The 26,229-nt window shown below is 40.7% G+C and overlaps 1 protein-coding gene across 3 annotated transcripts in view; it reads right to left on the bottom strand.

Annotated features, from left to right (window-relative positions):
• NPNT (nephronectin) overlaps positions 1–20,273 on the bottom strand; it is a 54,747-nt gene extending 34,474 nt beyond the window's left edge. For 2 of the 3 annotated variants that reach the window (XM_074866871.1, XM_074866873.1), the window contains exons 1-4: positions 20,014–20,273; positions 18,041–18,141; positions 10,109–10,159; positions 1,873–1,965 (exon numbers count right to left, since the gene is read on the bottom strand). In XM_074866871.1, coding sequence (XP_074722972.1) covers positions 1,873–1,965; positions 10,109–10,159; positions 18,041–18,141; positions 20,014–20,084 — 316 coding nt within the window. In that variant the 5' untranslated portion in view covers positions 20,085–20,273. The remainder of the gene's footprint in view (positions 1–1,872; positions 1,966–10,108; positions 10,160–18,040; positions 18,142–20,013) is intronic. The other variant, XM_074866872.1, reaches the window with a different exon arrangement.
• Positions 20,274–26,229: the final 5,956 nt, after the last annotated feature.

The raw sequence follows: 26,229 nt of genomic DNA, 5'->3' as shown, positions 1-26,229 counted from the left end.
TGCTCAGGAGATTTGAATGCTGTGGGGAGAGCACATGGTTAGCTCTTGTGCAAAGTCACTGCAATTGAATTGCTGATGATAGCAACATACTAAAAGAAGAAACGGCTAATCCTAACTTCTGAGTGACCTAAAGCGAGGTCTAGATTGCCACAGCAGCCGCAGTGCCACTAGAAAAGGACAAGCATCCAGGCATCATCATACATCCTAGAAAGACTTCCACCTCTGCAGGCAAACTCCACCATTTCTTCTGTCAACACCATTACTTTCTGTTATTACTAATTATGATTCTACAACAGAAATGAGAAAAATGGCCCATGGACAGGACAGGTGCTATATTAAGGTATAACAACATAGGTCACACTCATCCTGTGCAATTTGAATTTCCTCCCAGCAAAAGCAGGCTCTGCATCCACTATGCACTTTCAGGTCTCACCTAAACATGGAATCAACACATGGGAAGAACGCATACCCTGACCCCAGAAACAGCTCAGAGGTCTCACCATATAGTAAAATAGCTATAGGATGTAGTCACCTGAACTGGTGTACATCTGGGACACCACAGTCAGCAGGCACCTCGGAAACCTCACGCATATCTGTCATGACAACTTTGCCACCAATACCATGCAAGAACATTTGATCAATACTGCCTAAAATGCTTCTTTTAATCATTTATCACCACTTTTTTTTCCTTCCTTAGCATTTAGTGGAAAGCAGATAGTTGAGATTAAGACTGCTGCCTCCAGCAATTTGCATAGCATTCTTTTGATATTGTTAAAGTTATTAGTACAAATAAAAACTGTTACATATACATATAACAACTGTTAGTTCACTGCACTGTTTTCTAAAAAAGTTCCAGACTGACCAAAACAGGTGTAGAATAATAAAATCGTAACAGCCCATACTTTAAAATGTCAGCCCAGAGTAAAGGAGAAAGGAGACAGGCTAATCTGAGAGATGACAGAATAAATTAAGTTTAAAACAAAACTGATAAATACAACTTTCATTTCCACATCAGTTTGGGAAGGATTAGTAAATCTAAAAATAAATATGTATCTATTTTTAAAGAAAATTATTCACTCTAAAATCAACATGTCAAAAGAAGGTTAGCAAACATCAAGGTACATTTTTGAACAACATAGTTCTGAATGTCACACTTTTCTACCATACTTCCTCAGCACTCTCAGAAAATGTTTGAACTTTTTCTGTAGGCTGAGACAACTGGAAAAGAAAACAGTCTTACTGAGATATCTTTGTATGTGACCATGTCTTAGGCATCAAAATCTAATAAATCATGTACTACAATTCTGTTTATACTCTATGATCTTTATACCATTACATGTTTGGAGATCATTTTTGGCAAAAATAGCACAATAAAACTATATTAATAATTCAGGAAGAGAACACTTTATGTTTCCAACTCCTACATATGCACTACAATTTATGCCTACCTAACTAGTTCAGGATTAGAGACACAAAAATGAAAATGCGTGAATGAATTTTTTTTTAATTGAACAAATACTATTTCACTATCCAAACCTGAAAATTGTGACTTTATAAAATAACAATCCTGACCACAAGATTGAAGTAATTTGATTCAGATTCAGGAGAGCATGTAAATGCATCCTTTACACTAAACTCACTGATTTCATCTCAATGAAAGCAATTTTTCCCCTGTGTTATCCCACTGCAGATGTCATTCTCTCTACAAATGTCAGTCCCAATATCAGAATAGCTACAGCAGTAACAGACCTGGTATATGAGTTCATGACCCTATAAATGCAGATGACGCACACAGCATTTGTGGGGAGAGGGATTAACAATACTTTGTCAATTTCAAGAAGAAATTCTCTTTCTTGGACTTCACTTTCTTACCTTGGTTGCAGGTTTTTCCAGTGTATCCTGGGTGGCACTTACACTTGTTTGGCCCGACACATTCACCATGTTTACATCCTGGCTGGCATATAGCTGTAAATAGAGGAATACTCGTTATCCTTCCACTTCAGTCATGGCTGACAGTGCTTTACTTTGAAACATGGCAACAACCTAACAAACAGTACCATTTATGTACTTCCCTTCAGCATCATTATATTCCTCAAATATCGCTGTTCAAAGACCAGGTGCACTTCCAAAAACAGCCACCACCCCAATACATGTGGGAAGAGTGAGATACTTAGTAGTAGTCTTTGTACAACACTACACTGTGCTGTTTCTGGGATATTAAACCCATTCAATACCTAATCAGCAAGCAGGCAATGTGCCTTCACTTGCTCTATGTATGTATGTACTATGATTCATGTCATTAAATTTGGTAAACCTGGAATATGCCCCAGCTGTACAGAAATGTATATGCCAATATCAGAGGTGACAAACAAAGCCATAGCAGTAGCACAGATCCCCACATTCACTGTTTTCCTCTATAAGGCAACACTCTTTACTCCCTCATTAAGCAATGTTTTGCCTGAATCTCTCCCTTTTGGGTGTTTGGATTCTGGCATGGGAATTACTTCTTTTTTTTCTTTTGGAGGAAAAAAGGACTGAGTAAAAGCAAAAGCAACATCAACTGTAATATGCTGCTTTATCACTGCGCTCATCCAAGTCACTTCTACTCAGATATTTCAAGCATTTATTACCCAACCTGCGGTACAGATACAGTCTCAGAATGTGAAGTTATGGTGTATTCTGCTTCCAGAGTCAAATTTGCCAGGCAATTTCTAATTCCCCAAATGGAGTATAAATACAGAGCTCCAAAAAATACTAGTTAGGAAGCCATTTTTTGGTATCTCTCTCAATATAACACAAATAAAATTCATAAAACAAACTTTTAAACTTCAATAATAAAACAAGCGTTGCTTCTGAAGAAATATAAGAATTCACACACAAATGTATTTTTAGTGATGTAGGTTTAGCTAACAGGAATATTTTCAGAGTGTAACAAATCCTGCATAACTCTGGAAACCCTTTTACAGCTGAAAATTTTAAATAATATTTCCAAGTCTTTTTTATTAGAAACATCTTCCTATTACTAAGCATACTGTTTCAACCTACTGGAAAACTGAAGTATTTACTATGCTTTAAAATACTGTTTATCATTATATGACAAAATGCTGATGCAAAATTCTGGTGAGCTTACTGTTTAAGCAACACGGACACAAATTAGACAGAAATCAGAGGGTGGCATAACTTGAATACCCTGTAATCAGGATTTACTATTTACCCTGGCTTTAAGTTCATTTTCTAAACTAACAGTATCTTTTGGAATTTGCAGAGTAACTAACAAGATCCAGCTGTAATATTAATTAATCTGACAACAGGCTGTATCATGAAACTGGATGTATTAAGGATGTAATTTAACAGAAATCTGTCAGAACGCACTCAGAAATGTAGCTTGCATTCTAGCCAAGACGTTCAACAGGGTTGAATTAAATAAAATTGAAACAGACACAAGAGATTAGTTTTGGTTGTGGAAGAACTATGCAAACACATCTCTTATGTTCTAAAATCTTTTCCATAAGATTCAAATCATCCAGAATCAGCAATTCCCACAAATGCATCCACAGAAGCTATTGTTAGCATAGGAAGAGTTTGCTTCAGTTTTAGGACTGTATTTGCCCTTTATTATCAGGGCATTTTTTTGTTTAAATGTTATATATGTATAGATATGGCCAGTGATATGCCCTGAGAACATAAAACTTTGTTTTCAATCTACAGCACTGCTCTTGACAGATCTTCCTAACATGATGGTTCAGTCTCTTTCTGAAAACTATCTTAAGAAATATCTTAAAAGGCAACAGAGAGAGATGTTTCTAGTTAATGAATTTATTTTTTTTTCCAATAAACACTGTCAAAAAACAAAGAAAAGGGATTCAGGTTCAGAAGCACCTCTCAAAGTGTTAGGAAAAGGGACTGCTTAGACTACTAAAAGGTATGTTTCAACAAGTAGGCCCTTGGGTAATGGACAGATTTGACTGAAGAGCAACTGATACATCATGGAAAACTTCTAGAACATTGTACCTGGAAACAATTAATTCTTTTTTAATCGTTATGGTCATAAACAGAAAAAGAGATCATCTTTGTGTAAAAGCTCATTTAGACACTGAGACTCATATTCCTGACACCATAGACCCAAGTCTAATTAGAGGTGATGGAGGCAAAACAGACTATGAAGACCAACATCATGACTTTGAAGCCACTGGGGAAAAAGAAAAAGTTGTGATCTAAACTACAGCAGAGAAACAGAAATTACTATAAATATGTTTTTGAAAGCTTCCATGAAATTTCAATGGCACTTTCGAGAAAATCCATATTGTGGAGTGGGATACAGTTAGGTAATAATTACTCTTTAAAAAACACAAAGCACCATGGGATCAACTTGCTGTGAAGTGTTACAGTTGAGGAACTGGACCTGTGGCAATGTTATTTTATCTGAGTTTTTAAAAGTCTTGGTCACTCCCTCAATTGCATAGATTGTAAATTAGCAGCAGCTCAGATAGAGGAAGAAACAATCTCATACTTAAAGATGAAAAGCCTTATAAAATTTGGTAATGAAATAAATGATATGTTCATTTCATTTAGAAATGAAAATGTTCCTCTAATTCAGAGGGTCAAATACGTTTGTATTAGGAATCAGATGTTTTGCTTAATTATCTGTTAACCAAGTAGGTCAGATATCGTACTAGAACAAAAATCACGTATTAGCATTTGTTTAAAACAAATACAGATATGAAACATGTAACAGGCCATGTTATAAAATCTAGCAATCGGATCTATGGGATCTTCAAGAGACCATCTAGTCCAATACATCTCAGTAAACTCAGCACCATACAATGCAGTATTTAATGTCTTGTATGACATAAAGATGGGTAACTCCTGATCTCGTCTACCTCCTAGTCTCAAGATATAACTAAGAAATGCACTTAAATCACATGACAGATATGTCTCTCTTGTTTTAAAAGTCTCAATTAAAGGACATCTCAGCCCATCGGCAGTCTACAGCTCAAGAGTCTCTACTACCACAAGGACAGTTTCCTAGTGATTAGCAAACCACTATCCATAAAGTCAGTCATCATAAAATTCTTTTTCTACACATTAAACAGGTATTTGGAAACCTATGTTTACTGCCAAACACTGTGCTTGAAGAAATCCTGTTTATTAGCATACATTCTGTGCACTTTGGCTACTTAAGTATTATGCTATACACAGGTGCTGAAATTCAATACAATGTAACAACTGAAGAATTTCTATACACAAGAGAAGTGCTTTGCAGTAAGCTTAGCAACATCCATAGCTCTGCCAACACCACAGACACATCCCACAGCATTTCCTATCAGGAATCAAGCCACCCTCACCAAGCAATTTGTACATCCTCCCATTCACTCAAACAGGACTTTGCACAGTGCTCAGAACGTAAGGAGACGGTGTCCAGCCCAGCCTGCACACCTGGCTGGGGTTCCATCGGCAACATCTATACGCCCTTCCCTCTGACCTCTACCACCAGGCCCAGAGGGGTGCCCTGGCTCAGGCTCTGCCACCTGCACCTTGCCAATACTCCCTTCTCCAGAGGAGGAGCTGCCCCTGCACAGCAGCACATACACACTCGCTGACTCCTGAAGGGCTCCATTCGAATGTGGCCAACAGTGAGATTCAGGTATAAAAATAAGCTTGAGCCTGACTTTCATAATTTCTTTTAATAGCAGGTAATTATTTCAGCTGTTTGGTATGAATCTAGGCATACACTATGTATGCTGATGCGACTGGGTTTTTTCTTTGAATTTTCAACTCTACTTAATTTCTTACAAAATTCCGGATAGAATAGGAATAGAATAGAATATAGATTTCAGTTGCCCTGCTCACACACAAACACATAGAGTTTACCCATTTTTTTTTAACACAATTAGACTCATAAGTAGTGGGGAATAAAGCCTCCTAACTAATATTCTTTGCGTCTTGACAATTAAAAAATTCCCCCACAACTGACCACAAGAACCAACACAACACCATTTCCCTCCAATCAACTCACATTTACCATGACTGAAATAAGCCATGTCCATGGACTTCAGTCTGCTACGTAACACTCACTTCCCTACTAGGCAAGAAGGAAATGTAGACAGTGGAGAGTTACACCAGGGTGAGAAAAACCACTCTCTTACACATTTAAGGCAATGAAGGCCAGAAGGTAAGAGTCTGAAAAGGTTGCCAAAGAGAAGCGAAAACTTTCTACTCTTTATAATGGTAATTGTTTAAAAAGAAGATAGAAGTACACTTGTATAGACAAGTGCCACTAAAAAAAAGATTGCTAATTCATTATTGAATCAATATCAACAACAACCTACCATTTCTCCAAAGATTCCTCTCTGAAAGCATTTAAACTGGCACTCCCATCGCATAGTAATGTGGACTGAGACAGAAATAAATCTCCTAAGCACAGCTATTTTCATCTTTAGTCAACTGCTGATTATTTATCTAGGCCATAGAATAAAACTGCAATTAAACTTTCCATTTCATTTTGTTGCCTAATACATAAAAGAGGTATCAGCAAATAAACTCTGGTCTCATGATTATTCCTTGCAGTTTGAACACTTTTCATTTTTTGGGGGGCCAGATGTGAAGACTTACTCTGTCTCAGTTCCCACCAACTTCAATGGAGGCAAGGAGGTATCCTAAAGCCTTTTATTTGGCCATAAATCTAACACAGTACCTATTTTAAAGGTTGGCAAGAACTACCTTTTCCTCCAAAATAAGGTGATAAATACCACATTTTAAGTCTCACTTAAACTTTAGGACAAATTAAACTTCCTGTAAAAATAACACAAGGAATTGAAACATGAATGAGTGGTTTGGGTTTAGGGTTGGGAACTTTTTTCAAGTGTGAGCGAGAGGGAGAAAGAATTTCTGGTGAAATGCACGTGCTGTTAGCACATGTTACGCTCACATAAAAGCCAGAAGCCACCAATCTTCCCAGCCACTACTAGCTACTGGTAGTGTCTGAGCATGACTCAATCATTCTGAATTATTATTTTTTAATTGTTGCATAAATACTATAAATGAAAAACACATTCAATCAATTCATTATGGGTCTATAATGTTGGGGTTTTTAATTTTAATCTGTATTTTCTCCCTGCACACAGTTCCCTCAGAAGTGCTTTGGAAGTCCCCCCTCAGGTTTTGTCAGTTCCTCTGCACTACACTGCCCACCTTTTGAGGGCATGGATGACTACCACATGCTGTCCCCTCTATTTCTTCTCATATAGAATTTTAATGTTAATGATTTATTTCTTGATTACCAAACACTGTTCGGTGGAATCCTAACCAGACAGTTGCACTGCCTGGTTCCTACCTGCCTAACTACTCCTCTTTGTTTGTGGCCAGCAATGGAAATCCCTGACCTTTCTTTGTGGAGTATCACTACCAGTTTAATTCTTTGGTTTTCCAACACTCCTAGCTACATTTTTCATCAAAACAGCCTTGAATAGAATTCTGTGTGTAATTCTTAAATTCTTTTTCTCTGCTTTGCCTCTTAAGTTTCTGTTCCTTAATACTTATTTCGTCTTCCTTGCATTTTCTTTCTTGCATGATGCCCACAAGACAGTTTTATTGATAGAAGTTGCCCTCAAAGTCTTTAACTGCTTTTTCTGCATCCCTCCACTCAAATCTGCCTCAAAATGCCAGACTGCAGATGTCCAACCTGTCCTTGAACTTCTATTTTCACCTCTCTGAAGTCTAAAAATACGCATAATACCTGCATCTGAAAGAAATGATGTTGACCATCTGCCTGAACGGCCTTGTTTCTGTCCTCTCTTCCCAAATAACACATAGCCCCTTATTTATTCTGACTCTAAATCCCAGCTCCTTAAAATTCAGTTTGCGAAAACACAGGAAGTAATTTGTGCATCAGCCTAGAGATGATTACATCCTATTCAGCTTCACAAACCTTTATTGGATCCTCTTACACTGCTGAATGCAGAGCAGACTTCCAATCTTAAAATCACTACTTACATTCCCCCAGTGCCAACTTTAGAACAGGACTTGCATGTTGGTGAAACAAGATTTCCTCTAAGCTTCATCCTTCATCTGAAACTGGCTCGCTTTTTCTTGTGGTGCTAACAGACTACAACCTCAAGTTCTATACTTCTCCTCCTCAGAGCCAGCTTCAGCTCATGTCTGTCTCTATTTACTTTTTGCAATTCTTTGCAAATTATGCAATTGCACAAGCACACACTAAGGAAAATAAACCTCCCTTATTCACAGTAATTTCAATCTAGGATGAGTTAATTTGTAAAATAAATCACTGCAGCTCTTTCAGAGTTACATATTTCTTTTTTGTTCAACTACATACAAATGCAGGAGAATGCATAAAGCTTAACCTGCCACACAGTTACCAGCAGGTGGTAAAAACATGTCATACCCATAACTCACATTACAGAATTACTTCTGAAAAAATAACTTTGCTTCCCAAATAAGTGTATTAGCAGTCACAGCATATATCTCTGCAGACCTTAATAAGCCTGACTAGGGCATCTGGGTATTAATTTTCAGATAATTTCATACGCAAAACATTCCTGTGTATTTTAAAAGATAATAAGGGTCCTTGACCAACTTCTGTAACTAGAGACTGATAATATCATCAGATAAAACGGTAGTATCTAATGCCTGAATATTTTTTCACAAATTACGTGTGCTTGCTTGTAACATTCATGATAACAAATGTCAAAACGCATGCTTAAGCTTCTATCTAAAACATACTGGTCCATTAAGTAAGCGGCTCCTAATTTTTCATGCACAACTACTACATTTGCCTGGGTAAATCAGTTACTCAGTTTGCACATATGATTCTGGTAACAGCACATTAACATGACAAACTGCAACCAGTGTGGGCTGTTGATTGCAGCGAATTCTTTGCTTGGCTATGACTGCTGCCAAATGTGTTTCTAAACTGCATACACAAATCCAGACCCTGCTTCATGAATGCCTTGCTATTCAGAACGGCACTTAAAAGTATGCATAACTTAAGCATGGGTAACACTGAAATCAATAGGATTTAATGAAGCCAGTGAAAGTTAATCTAATGCTCATGCACTTAAATAGTCTTTTTAAAAATCAGTAAAAATTTGATCTAGCACAATGCAAAATTAGAAAAGCAAGAAATATTTCAGGTTTTGTCAATCTTTCCATGTTTGCATTTCAAGTGGCTCATAATTGCTTAAAGAATGGTGCTCTATCATCTCAAATGCCTGTTGTCACCCGAGTCTTTCTGTGTGTCTACCGAATTCCATCAGGCACAAGCAGACTATGATGAGTGTCTCTAGGTGTGGTGGCAGAAAACAAACTGGACCCTATTGCTATTTTATTTATTAGAATATAACACCAACTGGTTTCAGCAGAGTAACTTCTGTATCACAGTAACAAATCTGACTTTCAGGGACAGATGAACACCTGATTGCTTTGCCCCCCTTTCTAAAGACTGGTACTCCTGCCACAGGGATAGGTAAACAAGACACAGCAATTCCTAAGCACCAGCAGACTGCAGCCCTGGATACCAATGAAAACCAGCATTGATTTCATTTCACTCTAACATTTTAGGTTGCACACTGCTGTAGACCAAGGGCTGTAAAGTTTCCCTGTCATGGGAATGATAACCTGTAGTGGAGGTGCAAAGCAGGCAACGGGGGGCAATAAGTGCTTCAGCTATCCCAAACTAACGTCCCACTGCACACAATTCAATACTGTGAAAGCAAATTAGGCCTCCTAGGTCTGACAGCTTGTAAATATGATGCTGGGAGTATAAACAATTTGCAGGAAGGAAAAAATATTTCCTGGGGCTTGAGGGTAAAATAAAGAAAAAGGAAAAGAATGAAAAGGGAAAAGTGCAATAGTTTAGAAAATATGTATCTCATCGGATAGGTGACGGATAAAACAGCCCTGTTAATTTCCTTCCCCCCTCATCTTCCCCAGACCAAATGTTTAAAAAAGAAAAAAAAAAAAAAAAAAAAAGAGAGAGCATCTACATCTTCTTGTCACAGTATTATAGTGTTCACGTAAACTTACGACTTAGAGGCCATAACTCCAAGTCATAACCTTGCCAAAATTATTTCAAGAAATATGTTCAGCTAACCTTTGGGCTGGCACCTTAGGCTGGCTATTCTCTGCCTTAAGACGTAGAAAGCTGCAAAACAAATATCCAAAAAAAGAAATTCCAGCTTTTTTTTCCTGTAAGGAGGATGGGCTTGGCTGGGGTTTTTATCAACTTGTTACATTCCTGGAGACTTACACACATTCAACATTCAGAGCTTTTCTGAAATAAAAAAAAATTCTGGTACACATTTAAAAATGGAAATACCTTACATCAGTATTTCATTATAAGATTTAACAAACACATTCTGATACATAGGAGTAATTAAATGTAATGGCGTGATGCTATTCTTATTCAATCAAATAAGGAGCTACACTTTGTCATGTTTCATACGGTGCATAGTTGTAAAAATGCTCATGTTTCAGGGTTTAGGTTCAATGTTTCCATCAACAGAACATAAATGCTTTTCTTAAAGAGACAGTATCCTTTCATTTAAATATAGGTATATATTTTTAATGCTGCGTCTCCACAGAGCAAACATAAAGGGTTAGCATCTGGATGCTAATTTGAGAGTAATTAAAGTTACACCCATTTATAAGTATCTGAACATCTGCAATCAATAAACATGCTGGCATATAAATTTACTGGTCTTTTATAGAATGTTTAAATTTTGAATGTCATCTAAATTATAACTAATGCTTAGAGACCTTTTCAGCTCTTACTACCATATGAAACTAGATATGCTACAAAAGTTAAGTAAGATGGAAACACAGATTTACGTTTCAGGCTTATTTTAAATCAATTTATTTGCCAATAAAATTAATGTTGGCAGCATAGCTTGTTAGGCTACATAGCCTTATTATAAAAGACTGGGACTTAAGCAACAGCAGCTCATTGTATTTTAAGTAGTATGTGTCCAACACTTAAGAGTTTGCTGTGACTGCAACTTACATTGGTTTAAACTAGTTTTAACCAGAAAGTCCCTTAGCATTTGTTACAGTGGAGGGAGGCTCCCCAAGTTGTTGATGCGCTTTGAGAGAAGCTCCAAATACAAATGTACTACAGTCATAAATGGTCAGATCATGTTACTGTTGAGATTTCCATGGGAAAACCTGGACTACAAAACTATTATTCTATGTATGAAGTGCTGGAGGGATGCAGTGGGCAAGTGGAAAAGGATACTGTATCTTTAACATAGTAAAGTCGTAACTGCTTTAAAAGCATAAAGCTTCTAAACTGAAAAAAAAAAACCAACCAACTGAATAAAAATAGCAAAACCTCATTTTTTTTTTCTTGCATAGCAGTATTAAAGCAGTATTGCAATTCCGTATAAAATGCCTTTTCTTTGAAAAGTACCAGGGATGCACAAAAATACTGGTCATTTTGTAAGAAGCAGACACGCTGCATATCAGTATGAATTAAACATTGCCAACATGATGCGTTAATACAGACTGTGTTCTTGCAACCCCAGATTCAGTAACAAAACTTTCATTGACTTGAAGGAAGTTTCTGCTAGTGAGTCAGCCTCCTGGAAGCCAGTTATTGGCTCATTATTGACAAAATCATGGTTTTATTTTTGTGCATCTTGGACTATACAGAATTGCCATTTCCACTGAAAGCATTGTTACGTGCAAGAAACAGAAGTCCTAAACAGCTTATGGCCTCTTCTCCCATTGATGTATAAGATGATTTATATGTGTAAACTCCCATCAACATGATCATTGGTTATACAAAATCTCCTTCTAGGCATCAATGAGAGCACAGCCACCTCTTACCCACACCTCCCACCACTTTGCATTTCTGTAAATAGATTGCACAGTACAGATGCACAGTCTTTAAGCTCATTAGGACAGGAGCAGCAGCATAGACACTGTAAGTTTCTTAACAACAGTTGTAAGAAGGCAGCAGCATGCACAGTTCCCAGCAAAGCATTTGGTTATGCCTGCATCTGCTACATCAGCTTGTACAAGCTCCCCTCTCTCTCCTGCAGGTCCTCCTAAGAACCTCCTGAAATAGTAAGCTTTCTACTAGGTTTGACTAAATCCAAATGCTAACCTGACATCCTTCAATTAACATTTTTTTAATGATGCAATGCTAAGGGGAGGTGTAAACTGATGGCTTGACATACTTTTACTAATGGGTTATTTTACTGTATACCTTCTTGATTGCTGGGTCCCTAAGCTTTTAGGCCAGTTCTCATGGTTTTAGTGTAAGGTGGTGGGAAACTACTTTGCTGACCTATTCTGGTTTTGCTCTGTAGGTAGAACACTCAGCACAGGAAGATAAGCAGATGGAGTTACAACAGATGGATGCTCTGAAAGAGCACACTCATCTTCACTACCCCTTCTCAAGACAGGCTTTATAGACTTCGTCATCAATTAAGGAGAATTCAACATTGAAATGAGTGAAGTAATCAAATAACATCATTACTTGTAAACTCCACATTCAGTGGGATTTTATTCCTGTTAAGCATCTCTTGTTGGTCAAATTTTCTGTCCACCAGACAAAAATCTCAGAGTACCTTCTGCTGACTTCAACAGTCATGCAGACTCCTGCCAACAGAGGATCTGACAGTAGATCTGCATCCTTTTACAGAAGCTGCAGATCCAACCTATTTTGTACATAAGCGAACACAGCAAAAGGAGTAATTTTTGCCATCACCTCTAGCAAAGGAGTTGTCCAAACTGTAATCCAGAATAAGAATTCAAGACTGTTTATATTGCTTTTCTTTAAAAAAAAAAAAAATCTTGCTTAACTTTTTAAACTTATGTTAAAGTAGTATCTGTTTCTACAGCTCTTGGCTGTTAAACTGCAGCTGAAATTTTGAAGCAAAAGGCAGCCTACACCTGTAGTGTACCTTGACTACATATAACTAGCATACAAATCGATTACAGACAGACATGCAGCCAAGTACAAAGCAGGTGTATTTTGTTTGTGAAAGACACACTCATTTTTTTAGCTTTTGAAAGAGCTACAGAGATATTTGTGAGCCAGCTAAAAGCAAGGCAAGTAGACCATTAGTTCTAAGAATAACTTTTTGGGACCCAAGATGGATTAGTGGCAAAAATGTTCACAAAAGCACTCTTTTTCAGATAACCCCTAGCATGGCCTGTTGGAAACTCAAGGGAAGAACTTCCACTTTCATACTGAAGAATAAAAAGCCTCACACTACTACTCACATAAGTCTCTACATGAAATGAGTGCATTTCTTATGCCATATTTTAGTTTTCTGATAGGCTAACCAGGTTCCAGAGCTCAGTATGTGAGTATAGAGTCACTGCTGATTTCTGTACACCAGATTATCAGGAAGGGTCAGTCAGCAGTGGTTCCAAGGATTTTCCTGCTGCTTGGCCTACCTCTGACCTAGCAGAGACACTGGGACAAAGCCCAGATTATCCTTTGATTGAGAAACACTCAGGAAGACAGTCATCCCCGCAGAATACTGTCACAATCATCATATTAGGGGGATGAGATGACAGGCTTCAGCAGGTCTCCTAGACCTGTAGCTAGAATACAGGAATGGCCACAACTGTTTTCTACTTTGTAGTTGACATTTCTCATCCAGCCCAAAGAACTGAGCTCCAGCCCTACCACTCTGGAAATTCTCTTCCCCCGGGCATTTCAAACCATGAAAATTAATGCTGAATAACACATTAAAAAAAAAAAAAAAAAAAAAAAATTGAATCAACTTCCTAAGGCAAATTTTTTCTGCTGGCACACAGAAAAGTGAATGTCTGCAAGATGCACGCAATGATGCATGCCCCAACTTGGTTTTCCCCTCTATGCTTTAAAAACCATTGAATGGGTTCTGAACTAGGACAACACACTCAGTACCACAGATGCTGAGCGTGGCCTTACAAAGCAAAAGGAGCTATGAATTAAAAATGTAGCTGATATCTCCTCTCACCAAAAACACTCTATCACAGGAAGTCAAAACTCCCTACTCTGAGAGAAGAAAGCCAGAAGAAACTCTTTCTACTCTCACTTTTGCTCTGGGTTATAGTTTTGCTGTGTACACGATAACACATAAAAATGCAAGACAACAGCATTATTTTTACACACATCTCATCAGGTACTTTATCAACATACCATTTTTCACAGAAGTAGGCTTTTGTGTGATTATTCCCACTTACAGCTATTACTCCAACTACTACTTACTAAGGTACAAGTAAATCCCACAGGCTTGGTACAACATGCAACTTTTTTACTAATTTCAACAGTAATATTACTGGTGCTGTGGGTCCATCAGTGTAAAGGATCAACTCTACCGATGATGAGGTTACTTCACATGAACTAAGAGTTGTTGGTTAAACATTTCTGCTGCATCCAAATTAGCCTTTTTACACACCAGGTTTAACTAATAAGCTAACAGACCTGGTTTATATACCAGATCAAAACCTCAGAAAAGCTACTTAGTTATGTTACTGATGGAATATAGTCACAGTTCTAAATCTAGATTAGGCCACTAAATAAGTGTGGATGGATTTTCAGTTTAGAAGGACAAAGAAATGCCAATGTATTTGAGTTACGTGTGTTCAGCACCTTTGAAAATATGGTTATATTTGTATCAATCTCAAAATGGATCTAGTTGCCTAAACATAAACCTCACCCTGGTGCTCACAATCTGCAAGAAAGAAAAAAAATCCAACCTGTTTCAAAGTTTTCAATATTTCAGTTGGAGGGACACCTTCTAAGTGCATTTGCTGGAATTGGAAAGGGCATTTGGGAAGACACTTTCAGTCACCGAAGAGAGACTATTTCTACTAATTGAGATGTTACAGCTGACACAGGCTTTGGAAGCAAGTTTACAGACTGATCAGACCTACATGCACTTCCTTACATGTACAAGTCTTGATTAGTGTAATTTATTAACAAGAGTCAGAGGATGTTTTAAAGGAAGTGTGTAAATTAAAGGAAGGCCTGATTTCAACTTCTTCCTACATGTTTGTAAGAGCAAAAAAGACAGCTGAGTTATGCTGACTTGTGTTACTAAGCAGCAGTAAGCACAATTATGTTCTATGTGCACTCCTTTGTCAGTCAAAGGGATATAAAAGGAATTACTCCACACTTCACCAAAGCTAGTTTAGCTAACAGTTTCCATGTGGAACAGCTCAGCTGGACAGCAGAAAACATATCCAGGTATGTCAGCGATCACTTACCCATGGCTCACCATGGTTCAGAGGTCTCTGTAACAGGGGACAACCCTGTGATGTATTGCAGCCTATATTCTTGCTACACTCTGGCTCCAGCATGGCTCTCACCTTACATTTGTTGTTAGAAAGATAAATTCAGAGTAATTAGTGCCTACATAGTAAATTATGCATGAGTAAGCAGGTGAGAGTCCAAAGGTGCTGTAGCACTTGCAGGCATACCAAGGATGGCTCAAACTAGTTTGAGAAAAACAGTTCAATCTCACTAATAAAGAGCTCAGCATTATTGCTTGAATATTTACAGCTTGATTTTTTGGACTCATTTGTAAAGGTGGTCTCACTACTAACTTTTAACCCTGACTCTATACTTGTTTTCATTGTGCAAATACAATTTATTCTAAAAACAGCAAAGAAAATGTACACCTAGTAGCAAAAGTCTGACATGTATTTATGCCACTCATTTCAGGGATGGAACTAAGAGGTTTGCCTTTCTCCACAGAGAAAGCAGGAGAAATAATTGTGTATTTGGCTTTTTGGAAATTTCTCAGCGATATCCCTTTGTACAGCAAAACACCCAAGTTTTCCTTTGAGGCCAGGAATGCTGCCTTCTGTGCCAGGTTAATCCTTCATACTGAATGCCACATTCCCAAGGTGGAGGGTTGACTACAGTTTTTCTGTTTGGCTGCAAACACTAGAAAGATTCACTTTCATTTAGTGTAATCTCCCACTCTCTGATATGACTGGAATTTTCACCACCCACAACTGGGGCAGATTTTCTTGCTTTATTTTGCTAAGAATTTGGCTCCCACTTAAAAACGAGAAGGAGGTGCTAAGTTTTTAAATAAGGTCTTCACCCAAATATCTGTGACTCTTCTGAAGCAGCGATTCAAGAATTATTAGCACCCAGTGTGTGGAAAAAAAGGGGGGAAAAATGCATTTAGACACCTAAGTGATAACTGTATTCTTTTGAAAGTCTGGTCCCAACTACAAGATGACCACATAAAATCCATCTCTGCACTTCTTGGAAATGTGCATGGAGAACAAATCTGTGAATAATGGACTAAAATGCAGTGGAAGGAGGTGAGAATTCACCTAGCTTTAGCCTTAAAAGAAGACCGTTTATGGTACCTGAAAAAGGCAGCACTACAAATGACCTTACTGACAAAATTCAGAGTAAAAAATAAAAAATACTTTCTGTGTATTATTGTTTTTGACTTGTTTTCAACCTTCAGTTATGAATCTTTTGACAGTATCACTTTATGCTATTCCTGTCTCCCAAGATTATAAAAATGCAACCCCAAATCAGACTTGCTAATAGTGAGAAACTGACTTCCACCTAGACATAAGCTGCTATTTATGGTCACAACACAGGAGACGACTTGTCTAAGAAAAGGGCCACAGTGAGGCACTTTTAGTGTTTGAGGTTTTCTGGTTTTGTTCTTGGTTGATTTTTCTTAAACAATGTGAATTATTGATACTTGCCAGTTAAGCCTTCATAGCCTCAAACATTTAAATGCTCAATGATTTTCAAATGAAACTGCATTATGAAAGAAGGACATAGATTCTATCATCTCTGGAGTAGCCTCAATCAACCTACTTCACATTCTCCTTCCTTCTCAATAAACATTCAGCTCAAGGAAAAGACTACTTGTTACCAGTTAGAGCCCTAAAAATCAAAACGATTCACGGTGTGGCCTGAGAGGTATCAGCCCGAGAACTCTGTACCAAAAAACAGTATCAGGGATGTTATATTAAGCTCCAGAAGTACTTTACATAGCTTATTTATCAGTCATCTTACATACTATTAAACATCGTGGGCTTTTAACACACTCAGGAAAGAAGAAGCCTGTCTTGCTGTTTACAGATTTGAACAAAACCTTTGCTGAGAGTCTACAGTTGCATTGCCAATGCTATTTCTATCTTAATATTTGCCACCTACAGCCACAGCCTTGCAGACTAAGCAACTTACAGTATTTAATACCTGTTTTACTTTAAAAATGGCTTGGCAGAAAATTATCTAGTTTGCAGATATTTGCATCTAAATTTAAAAAAATGAGGAACAGTATTTATAGGTTCACTTCTGCAAAAACTTAGGGGATATCACTCATGTATGCACTGTTAAAAACACGAGTGAGTGTTTCCAATATCAAAGGCTGTAATTTTAACGAGCTGAGGTCTCTATGACACTCCTAACAACTTTAACTTCTACACAGTGCTAGCTGCCACCACAGAATACATTTTGAAGATGTAGTTAATGATGAAGACTTATCTACTTGGTTATCCTGCAATCATATCAAAGATTCTAGATAGATGTGAGAATCTCAGAGAAGTTTCTCTTCACGTGTGACCCACTAAAAGGATGCTGTCAGGCAGATTTATTCCCTTAGTTTGGTGTTACTGAAAGAATGTTTGAACTTAATACTAACTGGAACATTTCCATCGACTTTCTAAGTGAAATACCAATAATTTGGGTTTCCTTCTTGGACATCAATATTCTCACCCTGTAGGGCTTGTAACATGACACAGTATAGTGTTACGTCAGGCTATTAGACCAGAGCATGAAATGAAGTGGAAACCAAACAGAAATTCCCAAATGCTCATTGCCCTAACTAAAGTCTACCTTGCTTGATTGCAATCATTTTTAGCCCTGTTAATAATAGCCAGAATTTTAATGTGACAACATCCTTCTAAGTAAGTCAGACTCACACGTGCAAAAGCCTACACCTTGCATTGTAAGAATGTGTGTGAACATGTGAAAGATGTGACTAGGTGCGTAAAGCCTTTTCTACAAGTGACTAGAAGCCCCAGCAGCAATGATACTCACGTTGGCATTGTCCCCACGACAATCGGGCCCAGCCCCAGCAGCAGTCAATTCTACTTCCAAATCGACACAGTCCTGTGGAGGAGACTATTTGTCTGGGCCACCTGAACAAGACAGTTCAAAAAAGTCTGGTGAAACATTTTGAAAGTAGCTAAAATTATTCTAGATTAAGAAAAACAAAAGACAAAGACCAGCAAAAACCTCTCATGCATGGAGAAGGGTCTGGAGCACATGTCGTACGAGGAGCGGCTGAGGGAACTGGAGTTGTTTAGTTTGGAGAAGAGGAGGCTGAGGGGAGACCTCATCGCCCTCTACAGCTACCTGAAAGGAGGTTGCAGAGAACTGGGGATGAGCCTCTTTAACCAAGTAATAAGTGACAGGACAAGAGGTAACGGCCTCAAGTTGTGCCCAGGAAGGTTTAGACTAGATATTAGGAAGCATTTCTTTACAGAACGGGTTGTTAGGTGTTGGAATGGGCTGCCCAGGGAGGTGGTGGAGTCCCCATCCCTGGAGGTGTTCAAGAGTCGGGTTGACATAGCGCTGAGGGATATGGTGTAGTTGGGATCTGTCAGTGCTAGGTTAACGGTTGGACTAGATGATCTTCAAGGTCCCTTCCAACCTAGATGATTCTGTGATTCTATGGAGGCATATATCCTTTTTTTTTTTTTATAGTAACTGCTCTAAACTGAGTCTAGGATATTTCTATCATTAATACTTTGTTCAGTTCAGAAAATGTAAATGACTATAGGCAAAGAGGGGAAAAGATAATTAGAGTAACTTTGTAAAGCCTGAAAAAACTGACATGCTTTGTAATGTGCTCACTGCTGCCACTCCCAGGCTAGTATTGAATAATTTCAGAAGTCGGAAACATAGAATTTATAGCGTGGAATAAACTGGCATCATAAAGTTTCAGCAGTGGGTTATTTCACAATATATGGCCAAATTTTCTCACTAAAACATTAAAGGAAAAAAAAATCAAAACGAAAGCTTCCTGAACTGTTAAACAGAAATTAACTACAAACGGAGAGCTGTAGTCTTCCCTTGTTCCAAGGAAAAGATACCACAGCCTCAAGCAATTACAAAACATTGACATAAATCGTTAATGTTTTTTAATGAGAAGCTGAAATCATCTGAACGTTGCATTTGAACAAATCCTAAGAAGAAATCCTTGGAGAGGGGATCACGCTGGCCGATTTACACGCAGACAGAACAGCTGCGCCGGGCAGCCCGCTCTTGCAGCCCCCACGAAGCCTTCCCCAACTCGCCTCACAGCCGCTCACTACACCTGACACGGCTCAGCACAACCACCAGGCACACGCTCTCCGAGCACTCGTTTTCACCTTGATTCGTGTTAAAACTTGAGTTGTAATCTCCACCGTATTCTGTTTCAAGTGCCTCGAGGCGTCAATAAACTATTTTTATTTTTACAGCACGCAAACTGCTTTGTTTTTAATTCTTGCAGGACGCAACCCTGCCAGAGCAATAAACTTTTTACACCTAAGCCCGTACTGAGCTTGCCGAGCAATGCCCGGCACTCGCTTAGCGCGGGCCAAGGCCGGGGGGACGGGGCCCAGCGAGTCCGTCACGGGGAACCCCGGGAGCGGCACCGGGTGGCACCGGGTCGCGGGGGCCAGGCCCCTCAGCCGCCCGCCCGGGCCCCCGGGCACCTCTGCTCGGCTGGCGGGGGCGAGAGAGACATTCTCGCTGAGGGCTTCGGCCGCCCCCGCCTCGCCAGGAGGCAGCCCCGGGGGCCGGTAACGAGCCCCCCGCCGCCATTTCGCGCCCCGGCGGTCCGGTGGCAGTTAGGAGCCCGCGGGCCGTTACAGGTGCCGAAGCCCCCCGCCCGCCCGCCCCGGGGAGAGCCCGGGCTCCCTCCGCTCTCCCCGCGGGGGCTCCGACCCGCCCGAGGAAACGCCGACTTCCCGGCCCGGCCGGCCCCGACCACCGCCGCTCCCCCCGCGGAAGCCGGCGCCTACCTTCTGTCAAACTCTCCGGCCGCCCCCAGGGAGAGGCAGGACGCCAGGAGCAGCCGCAGGGAGAGCTCCATGGCCGGCGGGCTCTCCCGCCGCGGCGGCCCGGGGTGGGCACCGGCGGCCGAGGCGCTCCCCACACCGCCGGGCTGGAAGGCGGACTACGGGGCGGCGAAGGGGGCAGGTCCGGCTGCCGCCCAGGCCGGCTGCGCTGCCGCAGCTCCGGAGCGGCGGCGAGCCCCTCGCCCTCTGCCCGCCCGCCTCGCTGCCGGGCGGGGGAGGCGCTGGGCGGGGAGCGGCAGCGCCGCCCGTCCCCGGCAGAGGCGCCCGCGGCCGGGCCGCCCGCCCGCCCAGGGGCACCTGGCGGCCCGCGGCCAGGCCCGGCCCCGCCGGCAATGCCCGGCCCCTCGGCGGGGTCCCGCCGGACCGGTGCGCCGGGTAGAGGAGCCAGGGGGAACGAGCCCCAACTCCTCTTCACAGGGGCCGAACGAGGCAAACACCGCACTCTGAGGTCAGGGAGAAGGGGGGGCTTTGTTTTTATAAACTATTCCAGCTTGAACTTCATGAAGTAGGATGGCCACCCACTCCTCTGTGCCAGCAAAGACCACATCGAAAGCCAAGGGCGTTAAGATTTGGCCGCCTTTTGCCAACCAAACTTCCTCCAGAATAAAGGTTTTCAAAAGAATTACAAGGTGCATGCGTTTTTTCTGGCTCAAACGCTCCTACTAATAACTCTCAGATGTTGGCAGGTGTGACATACGGTGTCCCAGCCCTTGTCCAGAAGAAAATAAGTGACAAGTTTAAACATTACCCACACAGCACGTAACAACATCCTAGCACCACTACCAACGACGACTCTGCACTCCACATTAATGTGCTAAAATACAGCAGTTATTTTTGTTCTGTTTCTATGATCCACAGCTCTTGGGATTTACTGAGGGACACTTCTAATAACAGCCTGTCACCAATTTCAGGTCAGAGCTGCCATGAGATCCCTCCGATTACAGACAGATGGGGCCAACAACTTGGACTAGGCTGCAGCGTTGGTTTTGATTTTTGCCTAAATAAAGGCTAAAGCTCATCAGCTGTTCTTGCAAGGGTCTGGCTGCAGCTTAGAAGCAGAAAACAAAGATCTTCTGGGCTGTGCCATAACACAAAGCCAAATCCCTTTACAGAGCATTTGGATGCCAAATACGATTTTGGGCTTTAGATTTGAGCTGGTAGTTCTGTACAAAACATTTTCCACCTTCAAAATACTTCACAGATAATTCAAGCAACACTACACAAATGTAACTACTTTTTGCATAAGATACAAATTGTGCCAGGGAGATTTCAGAAAATTACACCCTTCCCCAGAGTGGTTTCACTGCTCAAGTTTGCAGCGGAAAGCCCCCTCCAACACTCCTTCCCCTCTTTTTGTCACCTTTTCAGGAGTGTATGTTCCCCATGGTATGCTTTTTGTCCACAGCCTCAACCCAGCGCTTTTCAGACACAGAGAAAAACCAACTGTAAAAGCTACAAGGTCATGATTCTGCAAGGTGCTCATTACCTATGCTTAGACACTGAGCAAGCCCCCTTACTCTGATAGATATAAAAACTGCACTGAGGACCAAACCTGGTTCCTTTCATTCACGTGAAAGGCGAAACTGGCTGCTCGTGGCTTGGATGGGCACATGCTTCACTGGGTAAAAAACTGGCTGGATGGCCGGGCCCAAAGAGTTGTGGTGAACGGAGTTAAATCTGGTTAGCGGCCAGTCACGAGTGGTGTCCCCCAGGGCTCGGTTTTGGGGCCACTCCTGTTTAACATCTTTATTGATGATCTAGACGAGGGGATCGAGTGCACTGTCAGTAAGTTTGCAGATGACACCAAGTTGGGTGGGAGTGTTGGTCTGCTCGAGGGTAGGGAGGCTCTGCAGAGAGACCTGGACAGGCTGGAGCGATGGGCTAAGGCCGACTGTATGAGTTTCAATAAGGCCAAATGCCGGGTGCTGCACTTGGGCCACAACAACCCCCAGCAGTGCTACAGGCTTGGGGAGGAGTGGCTGGAGAGCTGCCAGTCAGAGAGGGACCTGGGGGTGTTGACTGACAGCCGGCTGAACATGAGCCAGCACTGTGCCCAGGTGGCCAAGAAGGCCAATGGCATCCTGGCTTGTATCAGAAATAGCGTGGCCAGCAGGGACAGGGAAGTGATCTTACTCCTGTACTCGGCACTGGTGAGGCTGCACCTCGATGACTGTGTTCAGTTTTGGGCCCCTCACTACAAAAAGGACATTGAATTACTCGAGCATGTCCAGAGAAGGGCAACGAAGCTGGTGAAGGGTCTGGAGCACATGTCGTACGAGGAGCGGCTGAGGGAACTGGGGTTGTTTAGTCTGGAGAAGAGGAGGCTGAGGGGAGACCTCATCGCCCTCTACAACTACCTGAAAGGAGGTTGCAGAGAGCTGGGGATGAGTCTCTTTAACCAAGTAATAAGCGACAGGACAAGAGGTAATGGCCTCAAATTGCACCAGAGAATGTTTAGGCTGGATATTAGGAAGCATTTCTTTACAGAACGGGTTGTTAGGTGTTGGAATGGGCTGCCCAGGGAGGTGGTGGAGTCCCCATCCCTGGAGGTGTTTAAGAGTCGGGCTGACATAGCGCTGAGGGATATGGTGTAGTTGGGAACTGTCAGTGTTAGGTCAATGGTTGGACTGGATGATCTTCAAGGTCTTTTCTAACCTAGACGATTCTGTGATGAGAAACTGATAGCTACACAGTGAAGACAACAACATGATGGCATTTGGGAAAGAGAGGAGAGCATCTAGCTCGGATTAGATTCTTGTTGAAATATAGAGCTGATTTCCAGCTCTTGACTGATTACTCTTTTTTTTTCTTCACTTGGATGTATGATGTAGGATAACAGACGGCGCAGAATTAAGTCACTGTCAAGATTTTACGGGCAAAAGGGGAGAAATCCTCTTTGTGAAACCACAGGGACTTCTTTCTGATAACAGCATCTGTCTGCATCTCTCCAACTTGTAGAAAAAAAGCATCCACAAATTACACCACAATCAAGTTCAGGACATGTGCCAAAAGCAACATTTGAACCTTGCTGTGAATTACAGACTAGGGCAACCTGACTCTTTTGCTCTAATGTCCAAAGGGACATGTCATAAAATCAGTTCTTTTCATGCAATGCTGCACAGTGGTACTTATGTACACAGCAACTTTAAAGCACATGCTACTCCTTTAAAGCATACTCACAAATGATAGTAAGATCATTTAACCTCTCCAGACTGCACCCAGTATTTAACATTTCCTCAGCAGCCTGTTTGGCACTCTTGTATGTTAATACTAGTGTGCTGGTCAGACATGGTGCCTACTCCAATTAAGATTGTCTGCTCTTGGTTAACTTCTGCTGCCTTTACAATTTGTTTTGGAACACCAGCCTGAAAAAACAGTTAACCAGCCACTGAAAGATCACATACTGCACTTCCATACCCATCAATGAGACTGAACATCCAGTTGTTTATGAACTCATTATTTTAGTGGTGCTTTATCAATGCCAGTGGAGTTTTCTTAATGAGGTTGTTTCTCATATCCAGAACACTAGAAGGATTACTGGGTGAGCTGGCAAAGAATCAAATCTCTTGACAAGTTAAAGGTGTATAAAGCTGTCTTCCATACCCCACTGCTGTGTGGGCATGCATCAAGGTCAATTATACAGAAGATGGAAATGGAAGAAGTTGTTGGAAGTACTACTAGAAGCACTTCTGTGCCTTATGTTTAGTGAAGCAGTATGAAAGCTTGACAAATGTCGAAGCCATAAGGTGAGCTGACCTGATGTTCAGCAAGACATTATCGATAAAAGTCCAGCAGCTGTGCATCAAGCACTCAGATGCCCAGCACATACCCAGCTACCAAGCAGAGTACGAAGTGGAACATGGACAAAAGAACAAGTGTCCAAGCAAGCTTTTTCAAAGATACTTGGCTGAGTGAAACATGATAGTCATGTTTTTAGCTACAAATTAGCAACAGTGAAGCAGAAACACGGAGGAAGACATAGTATTTTGAACAGCACGCTGTACCCTTGAGTATGAAAAAAACACATGAAGCAATTGCAAATAGGAAGGTAAATTTTGCCTGAAAAGGTGTTTATTTTATGCATAGTGACCCTTCCCACCATGCTTATTTTCCTCTTCTCCATTCCTCCATAAAGACCTTTATGTACCATGTACCAAAGAAGCCACAGTATGAGCCCTGATCCTTATCTCACTTTCATGGATATATCGAGCTCAGGTTGAGATCCTTCTAAGAAAATCAAGACCCCAAGCTTGTTAAGATACTCTGTGTTGAGAGCAAAGGAAGAGTCTAAAATACTTGCAGTTACCTGTGCCACTAGAAAGTCCATTAGGTTCTAATTTCCCAGGGGATGAAGCCCTAGGTATGTATTCTATTGCTGTGTTCTACACTGTAAGTGAATAAAGGCACATCTGACTACACACATGTCCTGGTTTAACCAGGATAGGGTTAAGTTTCCCCAGCAGAGGGGGGAGCTCTAGCCGGGTTATTCAGATACCATGCGGACGTCACATCCTGGCAGGTCACATTTTTCCTGGCGCGGAGCGCGGTGCACTCGTGGTTTTGTACATCGTGCTTCAAACTGCTGTATTTGGTAGCTATTTTGCTCTGTTCATTGCTATCACTATTACTGTTATTGTTATTGCTGTTGCTTGTTGTGTTGCTATTGCATTGTTGTATTAAACCTTTCCTTATTTCAGTCTTGGGGCTTTGTATTTCACTCCCTTTGTGGGGGAGGGGCAGCGGCCGCGTGGTCTCAGACCCCGGCAGGGGCTAAACCACTACAACACAAAACTGAATTTTGGCGATAAGGTGGCAGACAGTCAAGAAATGCTCTAAAGACTAAGGCTAACTAATTCTGCTGCAGGGAGGATAAAGGTGGTGATGACAACTGCTGCTTCTGGGATGGCAAGTGTGACAGTGACGTCTGGCACAGTACAGTCAAACAACACATGCAGGAATGTGTTCAATATACAGCTCAGTACAGTACTTGTATTTTTCAGAAAAACAACACAGTGCAGCGTTAAATTCCATTAAAAAATCAACGTAATGAGCAATATATGAAACTGGTAATACAAGTAATGCCAACTAAAAAAGCATGTAAACAACAGGAAATCCAGTTCTAATGAAATGAAGCTTACTTACAGCTTTCTCGAGTGAAACAAATCTTTTTTGTATGCATGGGACCTGTTCTTCTTGAACAATAATACTTACTTTTACTTCACTTGGGGTAGACTGTGGCCAGCGGTCTCAAGTGTTTAAAACTTCAGCTGCAGGGCTAAATACAGGTTTCTAATACACTCTTTGTAGCTATAATCATTCCTGAGGGGAAAAAACAACAGAACAAAACCAGTTTCTGGAATACTCCCTGGTATTGACTGGACAGGCAATATTAAGAAAAAAGAGCTGAAAAGATACAAGTGGTAGATACGTTAGGCTGACAGATATTGGTAGATACGGTAGATATGGCAGAAATCACACAGAAACAACGTTAAAATTTATCTTCATTGTTAGGTAGCTATGATTTGGACGTAATCGCACCAGTAAAAGATACTGCTTTCAGTGCAATCTACTGCCCGGTAACTTTTCTCTGAGGGAGGCATTAAATGAGTAACTTTTTTCAAGTCAATTTTTTTTAATATTAACTTCCTCCTTGTCTTAAAACACACTACAAATATTAATGAATTAAATCCTCTGTTCAGCAGAATCAGGCAATACTCCCATTTACATAAGCAGAAATTAAGGAACGGAAAAGGATCTGCCCACAAATCAAATCACCCATCTTCAAATCAGAAATAGATCTTCTGTTTTTCAATTTCCTACTTAAACCACAAATCCATCCTTCCTTCCTTCTAAGTATTTCATCCTCATTAAGGCTAAGAAAGTTAACCACAAATACCACACTACCCCAAGTCACTAAATCACACTATGACGTGTGTAAAAAACACTTCATTTGTAGTTAATGGTATCCATGATCATATTCTGCATTTGTGATGCTAATGTAACATGTATACTTGTTGCAAAATGGAAGAGAAGGAAGAATCCAAGTCCAAATAATCTATGAAACTTTTAATGTCCTTACTTTTTCTCTGGTGCTATACAATTCTGCTTTTCAACCAACTTTATATATATTATATTTAAAAATAGTATTTATTGAGTAAA

This window comes from Strix uralensis, chromosome 4, assembly GCF_047716275.1.
Source record: "Strix uralensis isolate ZFMK-TIS-50842 chromosome 4, bStrUra1, whole genome shotgun sequence".
In the NCBI taxonomy this organism is placed as follows: domain Eukaryota; kingdom Metazoa; phylum Chordata; class Aves; order Strigiformes; family Strigidae; genus Strix; species Strix uralensis.
This window is presented reverse-complemented; position numbering and strand designations above follow the sequence as displayed.